This window comes from Pipra filicauda, unplaced genomic scaffold (assembly GCF_003945595.2).
Source record: "Pipra filicauda isolate LSUMZ 115617 unplaced genomic scaffold, ASM394559v2 scaffold6_size6359152_pilon, whole genome shotgun sequence".
Classification (NCBI taxonomy): Eukaryota; Metazoa; Chordata; class Aves; order Passeriformes; family Pipridae; genus Pipra; species Pipra filicauda.
This window is the reverse complement of record NW_024104865.1, coordinates 4,953,246-4,977,856: the sequence shown is the minus strand read 5'-3', so window position 1 is coordinate 4,977,856 and position 24,611 is coordinate 4,953,246. Positions and strand designations below refer to the sequence as shown.

General features: G+C 48.0%; 1 protein-coding gene across 2 annotated transcripts; it reads left to right on the top strand.

Annotated features, from left to right (window-relative positions):
- The first annotated feature begins 763 nt into the window (after window positions 1-763).
- Window positions 764-24,426, top strand: LOC114003306 (transmembrane protein 151B-like). Of its 2 annotated transcripts, none has more exons than XM_027750172.2 (2): window positions 764-850; window positions 21,120-24,426. In XM_027750172.2, the coding sequence occupies exon 2, from the start codon at window positions 21,153-21,155 to the stop codon at window positions 22,548-22,550; it is 1,398 nt and encodes a 465-aa protein (XP_027605973.1). In that variant the 5' UTR covers window positions 764-850; window positions 21,120-21,152; the 3' UTR covers window positions 22,551-24,426. The 2 variants fall into 2 exon arrangements, with proteins under 2 accessions (XP_027605973.1, XP_027605971.1); XM_027750170.2 differs by lacking the exon at window positions 764-850 and adding an exon at window positions 1,093-1,505.
- The last annotated feature ends 185 nt before the right edge of the window (window positions 24,427-24,611 follow it).

The window sequence follows — 24,611 nt, the reverse complement described above, 5'->3', positions numbered from 1 at the left end:
CTTCTAGAAAATCCCAGCTTTGTTTTTTTTTCTCTATGCATTCACACACCAAGCATTATTCTCTGCTCTACAGTCCTTCTAACCAAGCTCTTATACCGACTGAGTGCCTTGAAACCGGAGTGGAGTTTTCCAGAGCAGCATGCTTGAAAAAGCAGCAACCATGTTGTGGCAGGAGTTGAGGTAAGAATATTAAAGTGAAGGTTGATGCTTCAAGAGTGTTCAATTGCCTGTTTACAAGACTTTTATGAAGGATTTAAAAAATATGCTGCTCTAGGGCACAGAGAGAGAAACAGATCAAATGAGATGAGCTACACAAGAGCGTAATGAAAGATGAAGCGAACATGCCAAAGTAAGATGGTGCAGTACACCAGTCCTGATCAGCAGGAGCGAAGATCATGACTGGATGCACTGAGCACAAGGTGCAGGCAGGAGCAAGAAATGTTGGGAGTGTAGGGAGTTTGCAGGAGGCTGCAATTGTAAGGGGAGACCTGTGCAGGAGGCAAATGAAACCACAGGAGAGGGTGAGGCCACAAGGAGGGCAGGAAGGTGCAGGAGCAGCGGGGTGCCTCCATTTCCTGTGCCAGCTACTCCTCCGGGAAAAAGGAGGTGAAGGTGGGCAGCAGGGCCCCGATGCTGGAGCAGCCCCAGGGCTCCGTCCCGGCAGCGCCGTCCTCTGCCCCCGGTGCGCGCGTCCAGCGACCAGGGAGGAGCGAGGGGCATCCCCGAGCCGCGTCCGGCAAGTTTGTCCGGCCGCTCCGTGGGGGAGCGCTTCCCCAGGGCAGCCTGCCTCCTCCGCCGCCTTCTCCTTCTTCTGCTGCTGCTGCCGGGCCGCGTCCCGCCGCCAGCCCGGGTAAAATGCGGGTTCTGGGGAAAAGCGGGAAAAGTGGCTGGGGCTCCGCCGCGGGCGGCGGGGGCGTTGAAGATGCGCTGGGAGGAGGTGGCCGGCGGCGGGGGTGCATCCCTGGGGAGGCGGGGCGCACCCGCGGAGGGGGCAGCGAGGCTATCCCCGAGAAGGAGACAGGAGGGGACACCCCGGGAAGGGTAGGGGTTCGGAGGTCGTCTCTCGGGAAGGGGGGGGGGCGCACGCCGGATCTTCCAGCCGCCCGCAGAGGCGCGTCAGGAGCCGCCGGGCTCTCGCCTGCCCACCTGGGGGGGCCGGGAGCGGCAGGGACACCCCCCACTCCGCCTCGTCTTTCTCTCCTCCCCTCCGCCGCCTCCCTCCGTCCCTCTCTGCCCGCCTGCCTGGGATGGTGGAGGGAGTCCGGAGCACCCGGCAGGGCGGCCCTGGGCGCGGGGGGCGGCTCGCCCCGGCCACGGCCACGGCCACGGTGCGGGGCGCGACCGCGGGGGGCTCCGCCGTCCCGGGGTCCGGCAGCCCCCGCCGCCGCCGCCACTGCCGGTGATGGCCAAGGATGTCCTCGCAGGGGGAAGCCGAGGCGGCTGCTGAGAGCGGGCCGGGCAGCACCCCCGCCCCGGGGCCCGCCGCCGCCGCCGTGCGGGAGGAGGTGAGCGGCGGCGGGGGCGTCCGCCCCGGGCCGGGCCGGGAGGGACCGGGAGGGGCAAAGGCAGCCTCGCCGAGGGGCTGGGGTGCGGGGCGGTGGGGGCGTGGGGGAAACCGGGGAGCCGCGGCCGGGGGAAGGTGCCCCGACTGGGGGTGTTTGCGACGCGGGGAGAACCGAGGAGCGTAGCCACAGCCCGCCCGGCTACCTGCAGCCGCGGTGCGGTGCAGGGCCGTGCCCCGCCGCGCCCTGCAGTGCCGGGGCCGCCGGCGGGACACCCGCGGCCGCGCCGAGCCCCCCGCGCCGGTGGGGCGACCGCAGCCCCGCGGTCACTGGGTGCGGGCTTTTACCGACGGGCCCCTGCGCTCAGCCGTGCGCTGCTGCCGGGCTCGGGCGGCCGCTGAGCCACCGGCCCTGCACCGGAACGATGCACCGGGGGGGAAAGCGGGTCAGCCCAGTGGAAGTTTGGCTACATGGGCCCCGTGGTGTTTGGCCTAGGAGAGCCTACCGCTTCCCTGGGACCTGTAAAATGGTCAAGACGACTGCAGCTTTGCGAGGCACTAGTGGAAGTGGCCGGAGGGGCATACTGAGCGTAAGAAGGGGCTTGCAGCCTGGGGCTCTGTGACTTTCAGGTGTTTGGGGGCAAAGGAGGAGGTCATGCCTTTCCTTTTCCCTTGGGGCCTAGGCACTTCTGTTACCTAATCTGCAGTAGAAGGCAGTGGAGAAAATACAGCTTAGTATGTTTCTTCAAGTCATCTGTGAAACACTTACTTTGGCCTTGCATAGCATAGAGAGGGAATGATAGATGTGTCTGAGTGTTGACACAGAATCCTGAGCCACAAGGTATTGGCCAGACAGAACTGCAGGGCTGTGTGACAGTAGGTGACAATGCGTGCTCAGTCCTGCACGCTCAGGACAGCAAGCTGCCCTGTTTTAGAAATGCCTGGGATTTTCTTTTATGCCTAATGTAGCCTTTGTTTCCAACAGTTTTGATTTGTCTGCCATTTACATTGTGTAATCCATGTGCAGATCATGGAAGTCAGTGAAATTTCTTCGTAATATAGAGTTTAAAACAAATGTACATGCTCCCAGGAATGCAGAGAACGGCCTTAAAGCAGGCAGAGAAGACTGAAAACAAAAGTGAAAGCAGCCCCGGAACACTGTATTGTACAGTTAGTCTGCTTAAAGCTTTTGTTAACAGGTCCCATGGCTCATCAACAGTCTCATAATCCTACAGTCAAAATCCAGGAGCCTCAACAAAGCCTATGTGACTGCAGTATACTTAGGCTAAAACCAAACAGCACCTTTTAAAACCACCTTTACTTGAAAATTGACTTTACAGCTCAGGTTGAAAAACTGTCTTCCATAGGTGAAAATTAGGGGTTTCTCCTGTTTGATTGCTTTTTAAACACCTGCAACACAATTCATCATGAAGAGCTGTGGCTGGATCCAGGATACAGCTGCTGTTCCAGCAGTAGAGCTCCCCAATGTAATTACAGCCCTGCAGAAGATCAATACATGGTTAATGCTAGAAGGGATTTTTTGATTTATTTGGTCTAGGACCAGGAGCTACTGAGGGCTCTCCAATATATTAAGTCCACCATGAAAACATCTAAGCCATTTCTAGACACTAAAGCACTTGATCTCTCTGCTAAGCACATTATATCTTGCTTCACTCATCCTGTTCTCAGTTTTTCTTCTGTTCCAACACAAACATTTGCACATTTGAGTCTATATCTCAAACGCCTGTAACAGTGATATCTTAACACTGCAGTCCTACAGTATTGGTCCTTTCCTCATGCTTTCTACATCACCATGTAAATAGCCTTTTTGGACCTGGACTCTTGCAGTTGCATGTAAGTGCCCGGTATTGGTATTAAATGGGCATTTCATGGGCTTCTCTGTTCAGTCTCGTCATTTATGGATTTCACTTAGATCAAATGCATGGACCTAAATGGTGACAATGACTGAAAATTGCCTTTGTTGGTGTCCTGGGGTAACAAATCAACATGAGACATAACCCTGAGCTATTAACAGACAATGTGTCTGAAGTCTAAGTTTTTATTTTTGAAAGAAAGATAAGCCAAGGTGCAGCTGTGGAGCAGAAAGGAGCACGTCAGTTCAGTTACCTGTCATGGCCCTTGTTCTCCTCTGCCAAGGACCACATAGGTTTACTGCTAACTTAGCTGAATGTCAGAGCAAGCCCTCAGATTACCTGCCAGTATTCTGGTCCGAGTTTTTTCTATTGAGATATGGACTGCTCGAGCTGGATGACCTGGAATAGATGTGCTTTTGGTATTAGTGTAGAATTCTACCATCCCGTGAACTCTTTTGAAAAGGAATCAATCCCCTTTCAGGGGATGGAATGTAAAGGATGCATTTTTCCAAATGTTTCAGCAGTTATTGCTATAGATTAATTCTCTGGACATACTTGCCTTTATTTTCCTCTTTGAAATAGCAGAACCTGCTGCTATGTACTGCCCTGGTTAAGCAGTGGTCTGGCTATTTTTCTTGATATTACTGTGGCAGCCTCCACCTACACTGAAGATTTGATAGTGACTTTTCTGCATTTCTGCCAATTCACACCTCACTTGGGAAGTGGCCTTAAATATTTAAATTTTTAAATCTTAATTGGAAATGAAGGTGTTGGGTTTTTTTCAGGAAAGCAAAGCCGGTGAGTACAAACATAATTTATTTGCTTCCAAAGCCAAGTAATCACTGTAGAAAGCTGAAAGCAGCAGCCACCTGACATTTTGAAATACGTATTTGTCTTGTTTGTACTGGCAGAGTCAAACAGCAGTTGTCCGTGCCTGGTTTTATCTTCTCTTCCATATTTAAGAACTTTAATTGGGCATGACATAATGTAACCGGTTAATCCATTTAAATAAAAGGGAAAACCTCATGGGTCAATGTTCGTGAAACCCATGGTCATTGGCTCTCTGATGGAGATGTTACAGAAGAGAGAGGCCACTTAAAACTGCCTCATTTGCCTTTTACTGCCAGTGGGAAATGCAACAGGAGCTTATTTGAAAAGTGCTGTTCTTGGTCACAACAGCACCAAGGGGGTGTCACAAGTTAAGAAAACATACGCAGTGCTTGTTTGCAGGCTACAGCTTTAGAGGCTGTTAGGTCAAAACATAGCTGAGACCTTTCCTCTTAAGTGTGCCACTGAAGAGACACACAGTTCTCCAGCTTTTTTATCCCTTTCCCCCAACACTTATTTAATTTGTCAAGGCTTATTTTATGGCATTGAAAACACCAGGCATAAAGCCCTTAATAACTTAGACCAGTTATTTTTAAATTGTCCCTGTCTATGGGCTGAGTGGATGAGAGGTGGCAGAGGCAGCGAGGCAGACAACCTTTTCCGATTTATCAGGCCTGCTGTACGTGCCCCCTCCTCACCAGCAGATCTCCACAGTCTAATCAACTCTGCTCCCTTGCAGGTCTGCAGGAGCCCATTTACACCCCACTGCCTCTGTGGCACTGTCCTCTTCCTTGAGAGTCTTGTCATTCCCAAGACTTCTGTGCTCAAGAGAAACAAGCCCAGGTGCAGGGGATGGAGAGAAGGGAGGGCACAGAGGCTGCGATGGAGGTTAATGTTCCCCACCACCTTTTAAGCGAAAGTTTGGAGGGACCATTGTGTATCAATCTCCAGTGAGGGGCTATTTCTATGTAAACCTTCCCCTTCAAGAGCTGCACAGGGCACTCACCTAACAGGCACTGCCAGAGGAGGGCAGGAAATATGAGACATGATTCCTACAGAAAGCTTCACTTTTCCTTCCCTATAGCACTTCCAAACCTCATGCAAAAGACCTGCTTAGCTAACCCCAGGCTCATGGTTTTCCTGGTGGAAGGCTGTTACCATCCCAAGTGAGTATGACTGACAAAACACTTATTTTTTTAGTCAGTGCATGATATTCCCCCTCTTGAGTGAAGGTCAAACAGAACAAGACCCTTTCTTCCCCTCCTGCCCTTGCTTTATTCATGAGACATAAACTAAGGAGTGCTCCTCATTCCTTGTTCCAGTTGACTTCCCTTGTAAAGACAAAGGAAAAAGTGCAGCAGGAGTGGCATCTGAGGAACTGGAAAGCTTTTTTTCATGATCCTGCAGTTCCAGGCAGTATTTGCATTGCAGATTCTGTTGTAAGAATATCCATGCTGAAGCATCGCATCTTTTTTTCTGCTTTTGTTCTTTTCGTTGTCCCACTTCATCTCCTGATCACATGTCTGTTCTTGGTGCCCTGGAGTTGGCTGTCTTCTCCACTTCACTTGAGAAACTGTCAAGGGTTTTAAAAAATAGATAGGAAATATCAAATTAATGCATCCGAGCTTTGAAGGGCAGCCTTGGCTCTAGCTGCTTGGGCTTCTACAGGCAGAGTCTTCTCTCCTCTCCAAGAAAGAGTGCACCTCGCCACTGTGGCTGAGACTGGAGTTGCTCCTTCTGGCCGACTTTCCCAATCTTGCAAGTAAGGGAATTTTCTCAATAAAACGCTGGGCTGGAGCAACTGGGGAACTTGTGGAGTTCTGCCACTGGAAGGTTATAAGGACAATTTAGTCAAATAGCTGTTAACTATGTAGATGTTGTCTCATGGGAAAGGGACAGACCAGGTAACTCAGTGGTACTCCCCCTTCAGACCTGGTTCCTAATGCTGTTTTTTCAGGTGGACACACAGTCACCTGATATCAGCAGAAAAGCAATGGGTCTGCACACTTTTTTGAACCCCCAAATACTCTCCTTGTTCTCCCTTTCTCACTTCAGAGACCTCAGATGATGATCTCCCTGAAGGAGGAGAGTGTCTATACCAAAGATACTTTTCAGTCAGTGCAAGTCATTGCAAGAAGTGAGGTAGGAGGTATCTTCTCCCTGGAAATGGAGCACTTTATTTCCTCTCATCTGTTTCTACGCCTTAGAAGAAAATAGCTCAAATCATTGCCAGTGACCAGGGACATCATGAAACAGAGAATAAAAGGAGTGAAATATCCTCAAGTGGTTCCATAATGAGTAGGACTTGTTTCTAGGTGTGTCCTGGCACGTGTGTGAGTTGACACCAAAAGCAGTGGCTGCTGAGCTATCTTCAGCACTGTAAGGCCCTTCAGTTGTTATAGTGAGACTTACACTGTCACACTGTAGATAAGGCTGTGGCTGAGTTTCCACTTAGAGTAGGAGTTCTACTTTTTGGAAGAGCATGGTTAAGTAGTTAATTAGTTTTTAAGTTCTAATCATGGAAAATATAGTTCACTTTCAGACTCTAATCATTCATCGTGTTCCTCTGAGCTTAAGACCTGTAAAGTTAAAAATAGCACATACTGAAACTTTTTGAGGTCACAGTTGCTGTAACAGCTTTGTTAACTCCCCCAAACTCTAACTCTTCATTTAAGCAGCACTGCACAGAAGAGCCAACACCATGTTATAGTTGGGATGCCGCTGCAGTGGAGCTGGACAGGTTTCTGCCAACAGCAGCACACAAGGCAGGTCAGGGGTTGAAGCTGCCTCTGACAGCCACCCATGTCAGCTGGTCCCTGAGTGCTCCCTGCTCTGCCCACGGCACATCTCTGCAGCCATGAAAACAAGCAAGAAAAGTGCCTCAAATGGGCAGGACAGATGGTGAGTGGGAAGGATGGAGGAGCCCGGCTGTGCGTGGTGCCAGTAGCTCAGCAGCACCAGGAGGCTGGCAGCCCTCCCGGTGTGGAGTTAAGGTTGTGAAATGGTGTCTGGTGTAGCTGGCAGCCTCTCTCAAGGTGCCACACATGCAACTCGGAAAGGACGAAGGAGCTCACACCCCATGAAATGCACAAACTTTTGACTTCCAGGGCTTTACATCAGGTGAAGAACGTACAGAGAATCCCAACTCAGACATGGCATTGTTTCCATACATCTGAGGTGTTGCACATCCCAGTTCAGCATTCAGCCAGCAGAGACCTTCTTAAGGAAAGATTGGTAATACTGGGCCTTTGGGCAGATGGGTGGAAACAGCCAGCTGGTGAGAGTGGGGACCAGCAAGGTAGGAGCTGACAGCAAAGAGCAAAGAGCAGATCACAAAGGATCACAATCCTGGCAAGGAAGCTAAAAGTAGGTAATTGAGGCGACTCGCAAATGTGGAGTCTGAATAACCTGACCTTACCAGGAAAGAGAGTAGGATCAGTCAGAGACTTTTGCAGGTCACAACGTATTTGGCTTTGGGAGAGAAGTGATTTGTGGTGATGCATTTATGGCTGGAGGCCTTCTTCATAGCCATATGATTGATTGCCCTTAGGAGCTGGACTCGGAATTGTGGAATACAGCATTCGATTAGTGTGGTAACAAAGTGGTTCAGCACGAGGCATCGGCATCTTTCAGTATCTCTTGCAAACCAGCACAGTGTGTCCTGGGGGACAAGAGCTAGAAGAGCCTGAATGCCTCAGGCACAAGCCGTGCCATGTCCCTGACCCTGCAATGGGCAGAGGGAGCACAGAGCACTGTGGAGGCTGGCGTGGCAGCATCTGCCAGTAGAGTCGTGCCAGCATGAGTGTCCCTCTGAGGACCAAAGAAAAGAGAAGAACTCCCTCGTGGCTGCCTGGAGGTAAGATGGCCAGCCAGAGGTGCCGGTATCTGGTGGAGGAGGGCAGTAGTGAGAGCATGTGCTGAAAGGGTGGGAATGGCAGTCTGTCTTCAGGCCTGAGATGTCCTGTGGTCCTCTGCGGAGGACTGCCTGTCAGCAGGCCAGGGCAGGACCTAAATCCTCTGCTTCCCACCAGCTGATAGAGCGGCAGGATGCAACAGCTCATGTGTAGATCAGGTGCCTTCCTTCCAAGTGGTGCTGCAATGCTCATGTGAAATCACTTTATAAATGCTATTTTTTCAGTGTCTTCGGGAGATATAAAAAGGTGTGCTGGCACCATGACATGGGTCAAAGTCAAGTCAGGAAATAAAAATGAGGTGTTCTGGATCCCAGGATTAACCATTAAGTGCTTAAATGAATTTCCAGTTAAGTTTTCACCTGCTGCACCATCATGTTATTGCAGAATGTGTCACAGAGAGAAGCAAGAGGGAGAGAAAAGTAATATTTATGATAAAACCTTGTTTCTCACAGGGAAACATTAGCTGCTGGGATACTGCCTCATCTTAACCAGAGTACCCTTATAAAAACCTGATGGTGCTGAGGTAGCAGTTGTGTTCAGGAAGGTGCAGAGATGGGGAAACACACTCCCCACATCTGACGGAGCAGCTGAAGCCTGAGCAGTGGCTGGATCTCGTTGCAAGGGATGCTCATCTCAGCAGCACGAGGGACCTGGCATGGCCACAGCCTCAGCTGCACCAGCCCAGCACTGTGGGGCTGACAGTTCCTCTGCTGAAGTGTGGCTGATGGCCTCCAACTGCAAGGTCACACATGGGAAGGCTAGAGGTTGATAGGTCAAAGCACAGAGCCATGTTTTTCTGATTTTACTAGAATAAAAGGATGGCATTTCAAATAAATGAGAATAAAATGTGGTGGTTCTGGGCAAAGCCTCATTCACAGTTCCCTTTGAAAGACTTCCCCAGACTTGTCTGGAGCTTGGATCAGTCCTGGATCACATTTCTTCTGAGGACTTGAGAGTTGTTTCTATATACTCCATTTAAATCCCAAGGTGTTCCTTTAGAGTAAGCAAAGATTAAAAGGTATTCATAATAATTAACTATTTTTCTAATGTACAAAGTCTCTAAACAGAAGCATTCAATGACTAGACTGCAAATAACTGGTGCAGAACTAACACTCCGTCGGCTTTTTCCTCACAAGGCTGTCTTTCCTGGCCCCTTGCTTTTTCCCCCGAGAAACTGGTCCGTGGCTGTTGTCTAGCTTGGCTTCAGTCCCCATGTGGAGGCTGAGGGAAGGTCGGGCAGGACACCCAAGACCTGTGACAATGATGAGAACAGTAAGGCACAGGACATGGTCCTCAAGGATGAGGAGAGCACTGGCGACTAGGGACATGAGAGTGGGAAGGGACAAGCTTTAGTACACCACTGAACTATGTCACCAACATCCCATGCTGCAGGCTGATTGCATGCACAGCACAGGAGAACACTGGCTTGAGCACTGCCAGCTCACTCCTCTCCCACCCCTGGAGAGCTGCATCTTCTGTGTAAAGTGAGGGAGAAGCAAGTTTTACAGGATTCCTGTTAAATCCAGCTGAGACTTTGTCAAGCACACAGAGGCTGACAGATAGCTACTCTACCCCATTCTCCTCCCTGCTGTCCCCATCCCTCCTGGGCTGAAGCAGTGGTAGTTGATCCCACCATCCCTTCTGTTTTCTTTGGCTGGTGTCAGTTTTCCCTTTGTCTCAGCAAAGCCACTGGTAACACCAGTGCACCAGTCAGGAAGTTGCACCTAGCTGATCCCCGGGGCTGTGGCACCTTTGTGTTGCCTGCAGCTTGTCCAAGGGTACAGGGAGCTGGGTCTGGCTTTCACAGGCTGGAGCACACTGAAGACTGTTCCTGCCAAGGTGAGGACTGCTCCACTCTGCAGCCACAGGACAAATGGATGGATGCATGCTGCCATCAGCCCTTTCAGGATCTCCCTCCAGAGTGGGAGCAGGGGCAAGGGCACCTGCCCAGAAACCTCCGTGCAGTGGGGCTGGCTGTGGTAGGGGACAAGTGGCTGGCTAGGCACGAAGTAAGCTGGAAAATACTGAGTGGCACAGCTATGCCTCATGTCAATCACTTGGTCTCGTTAATCTGGCAGTGGCTGGGAACTGCATCCCAGGAGCTTTCCTGAGGTTATGTGATGCTTTTATCAGTTAACTGATATGTGTTGAGGTAAGCCATGTTGTTATACCTGTAAAATTCATCCTGTGTCTACTGGAAACCACCAGTATTCAAGGCAGAGGTAATATAAACTAAGCATGATGGGTACTTAAAGTGTAGCAAAAAGAACTGTTCCTAGAGGTACTCTCTTGCTCTGAGACAGCTTGAATCCCAGCTGAATCCCAGCTTTTCTTTCCTGATGAACTCATACCCAGCATTGGCATTACTGGGAAAAATCCTCTGCCCCCGAATACGTTCTTTGTATTGTTACTGAGTCAAAAGCCAGTGACAGCAACAACAGCAATCTGGAGGGAGAAGCAATGATTTTGTTAGTGCAGCATTTTTGTGCTCTTGTAAGAAGCTGCCACTAAAATAGCCATAATTTCTACTTTGTAAATGGTGACCACTTTGTTGCTAGGATTCCTTGGCGCTGAAAATGTAATTGCACAGCTTTCCTTGGAGCAGCATGTGGAAGTGTCACCCATGGATGTGTCTAGGGCCAAATTCTTCATGATACTCACATATGTACCCTTGCATTTCAGTGAGTGGCTTTCCCATCCTGCTGCAATGAACAGCATATATATACTCTGGGATCCAAATGTCTTTACTTTCTGGGATTTCCTTTATTTCTGCTTGAAGAACTCAGGAGTATCCTGCAAGAGCTAATGCTGAATCTGACATTTAAGAGGACTGGAGGCTCCTTCCGTCCTGACCTCTTCTTTCCTCATCTTCAGATGGTGGTTAGAATTCCTAAGGATGAATGTTGTGAAATAACACACTGTCTTTATATGGTATTTCAGGGGTGGCATCTGAAGCTCAGGTGGATCAGCAATATTTGTGTCTTTTCATAGTTTTGACTAGATGCACCTTCCTACCCTGAGGTGTTTCCCTGACAGCTCCACTGATGGAAGGAGGAGATTAAATCTCTGCATGGATTAAAATGAGAAACCTGGTGATCCCTGCTCACCACAGGAGGGCAGTTGCCAAAGTGAAGGTCTGAGCCAGTGACACTACAAACACGTAGAGTGCATGCAGGTTATTATTTTCAAACCTAGTAACAGCATTTCTGCTATGCATTGACATCATGGCTCCCACCCGCAGGAGTTTTCATTCTCACAGGAGTTTTGTGGCAGAAGAGCAAATGGTGCATCTAAAATATACGTGCAGCAATGAATGTGCTACCTGTTCAAAGGCTGGAGGGAAATTATCTTGATGCAAAATGGCTTTTTTTTTGTTGCCTTCTATCCATTTTATTTCCCTTTCCCCCCTGTGCTTGCAGCCATGCTGAGAGCACTTGCTACTGGCTCAGCATGAGCTAGGGGTAATGGGCTTCTTGTCGTTTAAGATAGATGGCAGGAAGAATTTTGTTTAGGTTTCCCAGGAGGGGATTGATGAGATTACAGTTGTAATATCTCCCTTTTCCCTCACCAGGCCTTATTACTGATACTCCATGCAGTGCCCAGATTCAGTCACATGGTGAAGGAGCACTTCTACTCACCATTACACCAACATCTGGTTTAGGACGGCCGTGCAAGGGGCTCACTGTACTAAAAAGGATCTGACCTAGGAGTTCATTTGGCCCTGGAAAGCATTAAGAGGTTGTACTATGACACTTGTGCAGTTGTCTTCTCCCTGACCACCCCAGACACCAGGATTATGTCAGGAGCTGGGAGATGATAGCTGCACCTGCATCTGTTGCGGCTGCTTGGGGACAGTGGATAGAAATCTGCTTGTTCTTCTTGCATCATCCCTATCCACTGCAGAAGTGGTGAAGCCTTTCTCGGCACCAGAGGCTGGTCATAGTGTCAGGGCTCACCTTAGTTACGATTAACAGCACAGCCTAGGGCTTGTCTAGCAAAGACTCAGTGGTCCTGTCTGTGTTATGTCCTGCCATGTCCGTCAGAGGTGGGACCAAGATGAAGGAATCTCTCATAGTTAGAAAGAAAATTCTGCTTTCATCCAGGCAGGTCACCATCTGCCAAAGTATATGACTTGTGGTTATTAATTATTCCTTCCCCTTTGGGTATCTCATTGGGATATATTAATCACAAGCATAAATCCACAGAGGCAAATTCAATTATGACTGGTGTTAATTTATCCACCATTTTTTCTTCTTTCTTCCCCAATTTTATTTCTTTTCTTCCAGTCCTCTGTCAGTGTTTCCCCCACTCTTTTTTTCTCCATGGACAAGAAGATTATTCTTGCTAAGTAAAAGAGGTAAAAATAAAAATATAAGATTAACTCTTCTTACATGAGTAATCCCAAGTTGTGGGGTCATTTTGTTGTTGAAGACAGTTAAAGACACCCTGTAGCCCCAAAGCCAGGTCTTGGCAGAGAGCAGGAGCATGCTGTGATGCTGCACATCTCGCTGAGACACAGCTGCAACATCAGCCCTGCAGCATGCTGTCACCTCCGTGACAATTTGGAATCTCTGGGCCAATTTAGCACAGCCTTATCCCACCCCTAGGCTATGGGGAGGAGATAGGGACATAGATCTGTTTTTTGGAGAAGTTCCCAGCAGTGAGAAAGCAGCCATTCAGGAGTAGCTGTTTTCCAGGTCATAGATGGGCTGGGAGGACTGCTGGGTCATACAGTGCTTTTGTGCTGTCAGGCTCAGTGTTTCCTCCATTGATCTTCACCAGGGTCCTTTTTCTAGGGCTGATTCCCTCCTGCCCCTGCCCAGGCTGAGTGGTCTCTGTCCTCACCTGCCAGCACCCTTCCCCTGCCTCAGCACTGGCATTAGAGCATGTCTTGGCTATCCTTTTCCCTCCTCCACTTCTTCCCACATTCCATGTTTCCCCCTCATTTCTCTATTTCCATTCAGGCCATGTCTTTGTTACCCTCTGTTTTCTCATTCTTTCATTTTAGACATGATAGCATTTTGCTTCAGCAAAATTGTAGCTCTTGAGGTCAGCCACCAAGGACAAATGGACGTGGGGTTTAATAGGACAGGAAACACTTTTGGCATGATTTCCCCAAAGAAGAATTTTAATGCTTTTGAAATTGGGGAACACGGATATCTGTCTGTGAACCAGATACAGACAGTCAAACTCAGGCTACAAACTGTCCACAAAACAAACAGAATAAATTCATGCTGTGGCAGCATGTTTTCTGCTTATGCAGCTCATGCTGGAGTTTTCAAGGAGACTGAAGAATGAAGACTGGCAGAAGAGGAAAAAGTCCTCTTGTCAGTAGAGAGCTATGAAGAAATAGCAAGGAGAAGGCAAAATTATAGATCAAATTTTTAAAAAATATGATTCTGTGTTTCCTTCGGACACAGACTATTTCTTCCCCTTCTATTGGTGTCAGTTTGGCAACTTTAAGTTTGAATTTATTTTGCCGAAATCAGAAGGGGACAAAACAAGAATTTTCCCATTGTCACTGTAACCATTTGCATGCTGTAAGCAGTTCTGAGGCAGCTAGAAAAAGATGTGCTTCAAGCCCACACTGGTAAACAGCTACTTTCGGAGTAAAATGCAGATACTGATGAAGAGCATACAGTAACAGCAAGCTAGATGATAATGTGCTCTACTGAAGCTTTGGGAGGATTTCTCTTAATGTTGTATGCAGAACTGCACATGGAATTATTCCTGGCAGTGAGCACAGGAAGTGTGAGGAGCACCTCAGTGACCGCATAATGCTTACAGCCTTGTTTTTGTGATTGACATTTAGCTTTGTGAAAACAGTTGTCTTGTATAAATTAATGGGATATTTAGCCATTAGACTGGCAGAGTTCTGCATGAATAACTACCGTATTTGATATATCCTCTGGAATTAAGCATAAAATTACTGCTGGTAACATTTGCAGTTGGCACAAACATTAGCAGGCAGGTCTGTAATGATGAGACAAGCACAGTTCTCCTTAGGGATCTGCTTCATTTGCTAATTTAGTTATTCAATCCAAAGCCAAACCTGAAGTTACACATTTCAGGGTGGAGAGTGCAGCCAACCCTTCAGTTGTCCTCAGAAACAGTGACTCAAAAAATACCTGGGAGCCAAGTGAGTGAGTCGTCGAACATGAACTCCTGGGATGTTGCTAGGCAGAAATCTACTAATGCAACTCTTGCAGACAGTAATAAGGGGGGGGGGGGATCAGTGAGAACGGAAGGTGATTTGATATTTTGGTGTGATGCCAGTGAAATAAGTGCTGAACTCCTGTATTTACTTGCAGGGTACAGACTCAAGAAGGATCTCAAGGTGCTAAAGAGAGAGTAGAGCACCAAAAAGAGCTAGAGCAGTGAAGGACTTGAAGACCTTGGCTCATTTAAATTGTCAAAAAGAAGGCTGAGGGATGTCATAATTAGAATGGAGAAATATGTTCAGAGAAAGAAGGCAATCGTATGAAAGGAACCTTTCATCACTTGGAGAATGGGCATCCTCACTACCATGAATGGGGGCTGAAGTGAGACAAAATTACAATGGCAATAAAATTTCATCACCAGAACAAATTACAAAGGGGATTGCAGATTCTTCATCTCTTTTAGTCTATCGGTTAAAGCAGAGTGTCTTTAAAGAAGATGAGCTTTTACCAGCCACTAGTTATTGGGCTGTACATAGGATGTTAAAGTGAAATTGCATTGTCTGTGAGATGTGGGAGCTATAGGAAAAAGGCATGGTGTCTCCCAGTCTTAAGGTGTAAATGTAATTTGGGTTGTAATATAAGCTGAACTTTCCTGACCCAGAATAACCTCTCAAAGTTGGTAGGAGAAATTTCTATGACTCCCTATAAATGCTAAAAAACCTGTCTCGCTGTTTATTCTACTACAAGGATCCCTGCCATGTGGCTAGTGGGTGAGTCCTGCTATCAGGCATGCTTGTATCCAAAGGTCAACGAAAGCAGTGAGCCAACACTGGTAAAACAGAGGCACCAGATTTTCAGGTTAGGCACTCAAAAACCTGGGCTGGTGGAATCAGTCTGGGCTTCTCTGAGTATGGCAGTGTGGCACTTCCTCCTCCTGCTAAGGGGCAGCTCCCTTGGAAGAATGGGGATACCCAGACCACCTCAACCTGGACCTTGGGGAATTAATTTGTTCTTGTGTACCCATCAAGAGAAAGGGGACCTAGAGTCACAAGCACAATTCACTTGCCCAGAAATATGTTGTTCTGGTTCTCTAGCGTCATTGTTACATTTCAAATATACTTTTTAAGGAAAAATCAGAGTTTGAAGGAAATTAATTTTTTTTCATTCTTGGCCACTGCCAATGCAGTCACTTGCAGGCTCATACAGCATGGTCACCAGCTACAACTTACCTACCAGTATCCTAAATCTGGTCGCTCACGAGGAGTCAAGGGATGGGTCAGAGAGCCAAACCCTGGCCGCTAACCCTTTGCTCTTGCCACCAGAGCACACTTGGCTCCAGATGCTAAGCAGGGGACATGCCAGGCTGTGCAGTCCCCCTCCACTCTCCTTCCACCCCTTATACTAGGCAAGATTAATAGCCCAAATCTGCGTGCTCCTGTAACACAGAGCATGTTTTAATTATTTTAATTATGGTTACTGCAGCCAGAACCTGGCCTGGCTGCTGTTGAGCCAGGAGGAGTAGTGGGTGGGTGTGCCCGTGCAAGGGAGGCTCCAGTCCGCCCTTGCATACCTGCTTTTGATCTTGGGCATCTGCCATCAGAGGGCGTCTTTGAAGGCAATTGCCCTTTCAGCCACTGCCTGGATGTTTTATCTTTTGCAAACAAGGTTTCTTAAAGGAGAAATAATCAAAATGTTGCCAGCCTGGAAACTCCTGTCTGCTACAGGTGTCAGTTGAAATTCCTGTTCTCCATTGGCAGTTAGGGCTTTCTGGACTATTTTCCAGCAGCTGTGGCAACAAATTAAATAGCATCTATTATTTAGTGTCTCAGAATGCTCCACACCACCAGGCAGCAAACAGAGGATGGGAAGATATGGAGCTGACTTCATTTTGTACGGTACACAGGCCCTTTGCTCTGTCTGAGGTTTCTGGAAATGATGGGCCTAAAAACCCCAAGGCAAACTCAGAGCAGTGCTGTGGGGCTGACTGACTATCTGGGGCAAGGGACAGCTCTGGGCAGGGCCATCCCTAAACCTTGTCCCTCTCCACAAGGCTCACAGCACAGACACCCACATGCCACCTCCCCACATATGCCACCTCTTACTCATGGCATTTTCCCCATTCATGATGAGATCTACTAGACAATCTGGGAAATATTTTTTTGTTATTGTTTTTAAGTGTGAAAAAGTAAAGTGAATTTTAGCATGTGATTATGGATAGTTTGGGTAAGAGTTAGGAATTTCCAATCCAGTCAGGTGCAATGAGAAGGGAGGCCTCTGAAAGTGGTTCAGCAGCATGCCAGAGCATAGCAGGATGTTATGTGTTTATTTTTAACACAACTTGATTCATAAACAATGATACTGACAGCTCAGCTATGCTTCTTCACAGCATTCCTTCCAAAACAGGAGATTTTTACAAATTGTACTGTCATGAGAGCTGGTTGGGACCTTTTGGGTGAAACATTCGATTTGACAAATCCATCCCTCTTCACAATTCGTGGTTGTAGAATCAAAGAACAGTTTGGGTTGTCAGGGACCTTCAAAGACCATCTAGTTGCAACCCCCCTGCTGTGGGCAGGGACATCTTGCATTAGACTAGGTTGCTCAAAGCCCTGTTCAGCCTGGCCTTGAGCACTTCCAATGATGGGGCATCCACAACTTCTCCGAGCAACCTGTGTCTCATTTAATCTGTCCGCATGTTTCTCAGGTCAACGCTGAAAGCAAAGCCCAAAAGAAAGTTCCCACAAGCAGGAGAGGAAAGATACTTCTATTGATTTGGGTTAGAGACCCAAATCTGCAAGTCCTGGCTCACGGACAAAGTGGCTTTGACTCTGGCTTTCCGTCAGGCTCTCTGTCTTTGCCTTCTTCAATTATGTTTCTCTATTAAGATTTTCCGGAGGTTATGCTTTTATTCCACATCAAAACAACACAGATTCCACAACATTCCTCAAAGGACTCAAGTCCCGCTCACTGGCTGGCCCAAGTTATCATGGAAATTGCTAGTTTCCTTAAGCATTTATTTACTCATCCAGAAATACAAGCTTGCCCTGTTTTGATTTGAAACACTATGCATGGAAAGGAGAAAATTCCACGTAGTACCACAAACATAATTCTTGCAAGAAGGTGGTATGTTAATTAATAAAGTCTGGGAGCCACTGTCTTAATATATTAATGAATTTGTTATGCAGAGAGAGATGAAAAGATATATTTCCTTATTAGATTTTTGAATGTCTGATACCTTTATTGTAATTATGTTCTATTTCATGTCTTTCTTATAAACACTCTAGTAGTGTTTCTAATAGTATAATTGTGTTAGATAATTATTTCAGTGAAGGGAAGGAGAAATAAGGGGATATAGACCAGATGAATATGTTCAGAACTTGCAATAGGTGGGAAAGCTGGGAGGTAGACTCTGGGAAAGAGATCCTTTTATAATGGAGGACCCGCAGACAGTGGGATTTGCTTCGGAACAATGGTGGGAATGAGACGGTGGGTTAGAAAAGCCAGGAGAAAAAAAATGTGTTTTCATCAAAGGGTTTTGAACGTGAAGGCCCTGCTGAACTGGACTGGTAGGTGTGTGAATCAGATGTGGCAGTGGGTTCTATGGCTGCATGCCTTCACTAATACAAAGACGAGAGAAGCTGCCTTTTCTACAGGCTGCAATGAAAATAGTGGAGAAAACCTGGCTTGGGCTAATCCAGCCCTTTCAGTGCAGTGGGTTGAAGATCATTTTTGAAGTGCCTCCAGAGGCTGCATACAGAAATATCACCTTGGACCTGCAAGCCTCTGAGCTACTGCCAACCCAGCTGGATGGTGCTCCAGGACTGGTAAAACCAGAGTTATCTCATCCCCCAGAGGTGAGATGGCATTTCACAGAGATAAGCACATTAGGAGGCATTTGCCCACTCTGATATAGCCACTGATTGCCCTAACCAACAAGGCTGGTTGAATCACCCCTTGGGCAGAAGCCAACCTGTGGGTTGTAGGTTGGACCACAGAGAAGTTGTTAGTCAAGGAAAGCCAGATAAAGGGAAGGTGGGATTGCAGTGCCTTTGGCAAATATTGCCATAACTGACGTGGGACAGCCTTCTCCCATGGCTGTGCCCAGGGACAGGTTGACAGCACTTCCAACAAGTCATAGAAAAACATGGGGTTCCTGGAGCTGCATGAACTTCTTAAGCACTCACATTAAAACTCACTGCTGGGCATTTTTTGCTAGGTCCACTGGTATTCTTAACATTATTAACCGTAAGCGATTTTACATGAGAGGTACCTTTGAAAGCCTGAATGTGAACACGAAATAATGTATTAGAGTATTCCCCAGCTGCTTTCTTCTGCATAGTCTCAGTGCCCGGAGTAGAGAAATGTTAATGTTTAGAGGATTTTTTCACCTCAGAAAACCTCCGGGGGAAAAAAAAGGTAGAGCTTTGCAATTCTTCGTGTTTTTGTATTACTCTAGCACTTAAAAACTCTAGTTCCATGTCAAGAAGAGACAAATAATAAAAACCCAGTAATTTCAAGTGGATTTCCCATGAGTCAGGAGAGCCTGATGCTCTTATGTGGAGTTCAGGGTACAGCTGGGGCAGAAGCCCACACTGAAACAGCAACCACACTGAGACTGAGCAGTGGGCATTTGACAAGAGTTTCAAGAGATGAAACTCACCAAAACTGCATGTAGGCTCAAGGATTCATTCCCAAAACTTCTGTAGTTATTTTTCAGCTGATTTAGGCACTGCCTGAAGCCACTTTGTGGAGTTCTTCAAAGTATCCTTGCAAACGACTAAGGAAAAAACAACCTTATTCTCACTCATACTAAGGTCTTTTCACTGCCCTGCCTACAGAAGTTATGAAGCCTGTACTTTATAAAACACTTAGCTTCTCTCCACTTGTTGTAGCTGCTGTAAAGAGACTACAGCAGTCAGAATACAGCCCAGAATAATTATTCTTTATTCTGGCACATGAATACATAAAAAAGTTTTGGAATAAGAATAGAAATTCTTGGCAGATTTCTTCTGGATGCATCAGGAAGAATCAGGGGCCAGATTCTGCCCTAAGTTCCTGAAGGTGAATATTGATGTAGCTCTCTAAAATCAATAAAATTACTCTGCACTTACACAGTGTCAGATTAAAAGCTATGAAATCAAAACCAAACCCCAAATCTAGTTTTGCAGTGTTCATAGCAAGTTTTAAACCCCTATATAGTTACTTAGAAGTGGTTCTCTGTCTCAGGAAAAAAAAAAAAGGCAGCAGCATTAAATCTGAATCTACAGCCCTTCAAGGTTAGATGCCAGTGCTTCCATCTCATTGAGAGGACAGCAAACCCTTCTTTCTAGTGGCGCCATGCTATTATTTCCTGAGTCAAAGCTGCTGCTACTTAAATTCCTTGCTGGTTCAAGATCACTTACTGAATCCTAACTGCTGTAGGTCCAAGATAAGCTTTAGTAGGGGAGAAATTTCTCCGTGGAGAAAGAAAGAGAAGACATTTCCTGAACCTAGCATCTGTTGGCATCTACGGAGCAGTTTGATGCATTAGAGGTGGCCCCTTGGGAGAAGGAATAACTGTGTGCTTCTATTTTTGCATGAAATCAGGCTCAGCAGAGGGCATGATGATGCATGAGTATCAATGCGTATCTGCTTTCTCACTGTGATTTCCTCACTTAGGGGAGAGGCAGAGGATGGCAGTAACAAAACGGATGCAGACAGCCCTCCTCATTACCTACTAGGGCAGCAGGGTGTCTCTCTTCACGCACTTTCTACAGACGGGCAGCTGCCAGCCAGTAATGTAACTCATGCTGCTGCTGCTCTTTGCTGGAAGACAACTCCGTTTCTGCTAGCTGCCTGGCTTGATTTGGCATTTTTCATTATAGCTGAACATCGCATGACAATGCAGCTGATACACTGCACCAGGGCTGGGATAAGGACTGCAATCACGCTGTCTCAGGAGACAAAGTGGAAGTACAGGAGTGCGAACTCTGGCTCTACTCCCAACCTGACTTTTAGAACTTGAAAGAGAGGGATGTGCTACATTTTAAATATTCACGCATACACCCTCAGCTCCAACACTTAATCTTTTCAGGTATTATAGGTCAGAGATAGTTTTCTAACCAGCCTGAAGCTATGCTGCATCGTGCTGTAATCTTGACAATTTTTCCAACTAAATGTGCTTGGATCTAGTAATTTTCCCGATGGCTCACCTCCAAGAAAATGGTGTCGATCATTTGGTTGGTTTCAGGGCTGGGTGTGAGTCAGCTCTGAGTCAGGCAGCAGCTCCAGCTCCGTGAAGTGCTGTTCCTCCTGTGCTGGCACAATCTGTGGGGCTGCAGCCCTGCTATGAATGCTGCTCCCAAGCCTCCTCAACAGCAGCATGTGGGCACCTAGGCACCAGACACTTACAAAGCAATGGGGCAAGTCCACAGCCCCACGCTTTTGGCTGTTCACCTGCTGCAAAGCCCTCTCAACCTCAGAAGATGGCAGGGTGTGTAAATGATGCTGGCCACAGGCAGGAAAAAGGAGATGGGGACCTATCTTGCCTCCTGAGGAGAGGCCCATCTGACTAGGGTGCAGGCACAGTGAATCACTGCCTCACAAACAACTTCCCTCCCCAGAGCCATGAGGAAGCAGGGAAGGAGCTTTGTCCAGAGCCCTCTGTCCCTGGCAGGGTGTTTCTGTTTATATTCACATTTCTGTTAAGTAGGGTGGTGTCCCAGTCAGGCAGTTTGAGAGCAAAGCCAGACACGGTCTTGAAGGCAGCAGTCACTGTGTGTGTTGTGCAAAGCAGCCTGACTGACGGGTTCCTCGTTCTCTCTTTGTCTTTCTCTCCCCTCGCACGGTGGTGTGATTGAAGCAACGCCCCGTGAAACAGTCCCTGAGTGCTTGCATGTGCCGAGAATCCCACTGGAAATGCCTCCTCCTCTCCATCCTCATGTACGGCTGCCTGGGTGCAGTGGCCTGGTGTCAGCTGGCCCGAGTCACCAAGCTCAGCTTCGATAGCTCCTTCAAGGGCAAGTCCATGATCTACCACGACAGCCCGTGCTCAGATGGCTATGTCTATATCCCACTGGCCTTCCTCTCTATGCTGTATGTGGTGTACCTGGTGGAGTGCTGGCACTGCCACGTCAAGAGAGAGCTGCAGTACAAGGCAGATGTGGACAGTGTCTATGAATGCATCAGCCGCATGCAGCAAGCCACTCCATGCATCTGGTGGAAGGCCATCAGCTACCACTTTGTACGGCGAACCCGGCAGGTGACCCGCTACCGCAATGGCGACGCCTACACAACCACACAGGTCTACCATGAGAGGGTCAACACACACGTGGCTGAAGCTGAATTTGACTACTCTCACTGTGGATACAAGGACATCTCCAAGGAGCTCCTGGGCTTGGAGAGCCATACAGCCACCAAGCTGAGGTTCACCAAGTGCTTCAGCTTTGCCAACATTGAGTCTGAGAACTCATATCTGACTCAGAGAGCTCACTTCTTCACAGAGATCGAGGGGCTGGATGACTACATGGAGGTGAGGGAAGGCATGCAGCTTAAAAATGTGGATTTTAAAGAGCTTATGATGGCCTATGGAGATCCGGATCACCTCCCGTGGTATGTGTCCCACTATGCTTTCTGGGTGGCAGCTATCCTGATGATCTCGTGGCCGCTCAGGGTACTCATAGAGTATCGGACTGCTTATGTCCACTACCATGTGGAGAAGCTGCTGGGCCTGGAGTATACAGCGCCCAGCGCGGCAGAGGAGCCCTTGTACCGGTACCGCATGCCCCGAGACACCACGCAGGACAGCACCGAGCTGGAGTGGCACATCTGCACCAACCGGCAGCTGATCCCTAGCTACTCGGAGGCCATGCTCATGGACCTGGCCAACTCCCCGACCTACAACAGCTACACAGTGCATCGGTACGGCGAGGCAGCCCATGGCTGTGAACGCTGCAACCATGCCTCCAGCACCTCCTCCATCTTCTCACGCCATGCTTTCCACAGCTGCAGCGGCAACTCCCGCCTCTCCCTCAACACCAGCCGCTTCTCCCTCTGCCGCATTCATGGTTCCCACAGGACAGGCCTTTGGAGGAGCCGCAGCAGCAGCATTGCAGAGCGGGGCTGCCAGGAGGAGCAGTGCTGCTCCTACTCTAGCCAGCTGGCTGTCAACGAAAGCCCCCCAACCTACCATGATGCCCGGTTCTTCCCCGTCCTGATTGTGCACAGGCCAGAGGGGCACGATGGACGGCATTTCTATGTCAGGCGTTCCTCCTGTCTAGAAACCTCTCTGTGACAGGTCTCCATGGTTACTTGGCTTCTCTGCCCCATGACACAGATTGCAGAGGTGCCACCAGTGGGGAGCCTACAAGCATCAGTCTCCACAGCAGGTCAGCAGGACGAGCTTCAGCTCTTCCCCCTGCCGTTGCAAGAGGACATATTCACTCCGACCAACAGATAACCTCATTTCCAAGAGCTTCTCCCCCTCTGGCTGGTCTCCTTAATCTTTTCTTTTGTTCCCCATTCTTCTCACTTTTCCGCTCCTCACCCTTTCTCTGCTCCTCGATTCCCTGCATCTCCTCCCATCCCACCCACAGTCTTTTTTTAGGTTTCAGTCACATTTAACTGCTGTGGCTACTGGAAGATTTTTAAAGCCTGTGCTTGGCCAGTACATTTGCCCTCTTGGATGCTTTGCAAGGTAAGAAACTCAGATAGAGCAAGGCGCAAGGCATGTAGCCAGCCAGAGTCAACTCAGAAGCAGAATTCAGATCTGCAGGTGCTGAGTCACCTCCTGCAAACCCCAAACAAGGTGCTTTTTTTATTATTTTATTTTCCCAAAATTTTTTCCTCTTCTTCTGCCATTCTTTCTCTCCTTTCTTCATGTTCTCCTCCTCTTGCTTTACCTTCATCTTCCTTTTTTTTCAGTTCTCTTATTTCTGCTTTCCAGTTTTTCTGGGCTTTTGTCAGTGAGGATATCTTTAAGGGTATAATTGGACAAAAGTAAGGTTGTCACAGCACAAATGTCACTGACTGCTTACACAGCCACAAATTATTAGGCCCCTGAGAAGTGCTGAGGACTTTCTTCCAGGAGCAGTGACATACACCAATAAAGCAAAATGCCCTTTGCTCACCTTGCCCTGCCTGGTTTGCAGCAGAGACGCTGCTGTGTTTCCACCTATAGTTACCCTTGTCCAGCTCCACCCTTGTTAGCAATCGTTGAGAGCCATAACATAGATCAGTGCCCTGTTAGTGCCACTATTTTTAGGACTGTAGGTCCGTGGTTGTTTCATTCCTACCACCTGCTCAGTGCAGTGCAGGCTTCACAAGGGAAGAGGGACTGGAGAGGGAAAGGTAAGTATGGTATTAACCCTCCCACAGAGAGTCTGGAGCTGTTAGGAAGCTCTTCCACCCACAGTGTCTATTACAGCAGTTGTTGGACTGCTCTACGTTATCTTTCAGTTTTCTGTGTGCCCTGGGGAGGGATTTTGGCCCACAGCCCACTGCCACCTTCCCAGGCAAGATGCAGTGACACCCCAGCCCCAGGCAGAGAGCACAGCCGGGACCCAGCCCCACTGGCCACTCCTGCTTGGACCTCCAGGCTCTTCCCACAAGGCTTCCCCTGGAGCAGGTGTAGCACCTTCCAGAATTAGTCTCAGCCATTGCAAATCCAGAAGGTGTCTGGCCCTGACAGAGCACACACTGCACTCTGGGCTGTGGGATGCCCTCCAGACCTGGCCAGAGACCCTCCAAGAGCCAGAGATTGATCCAAGAAACTTGTGGCCACACTGAGGACCCACCAGGGACTTCCCACCTGCCAAACCTCTGTCCCATGAGGGATGGTCATATGCTGAGCAAGCTCCACACCATTTTGTCAAGTGGCTGGTGGACATTATTGTCCACTCTGACTCACAGGAGAATGCAATACAATTGCAATACGGTCACTGTCAAAAACAAAGTGATGTGTCACCCTACCTTACAAGTAGGTAAGAAACTGAGTCCCCAGAGGGACTGGCAACAAGTGCTTCCTCCCAAGTCTGTTCTGTGTGTATCAACATGCGATATGAGATCTGGAAAGTCATATTAGTATGTGTAGATTATATGTAAGTCTGCATACTTATGGCATTGACTGTTGCACCATGATAAATACATTTTGTTTTGGTTTGATGACTCCATTTTGATGTGCTGTGTTTATTTCAACTCCAGAAATGGAAACATTGGCAATACCTGGCTAACCGGCTGCAAATGATGGAACCATCAGAAAGGTTGTTTAAATTCTTATGAGTCGATGTTTTTTAATGTAAATACTTCATGTGTGATTTATGTGATATTTTCATTCTGACAGCTTGGCATTTATCAC

Bases quoted from the DNA above. Each gene is read 5' to 3' on its own strand.
- LOC114003306 (XM_027750170.2), top strand. From the start codon at position 1,413: ATGTCCTCGCAGGGGGAAGCCGAGGCGGCTGCTGAGAGCGGGCCGGGC. The intron at 1,506-21,119 runs GTGAGCGGCGGC...GTGTGATTGAAG, and splicing joins CCGCCGCCGTGCGGGAGGAG to CAACGCCCCGTGAAACAGTC.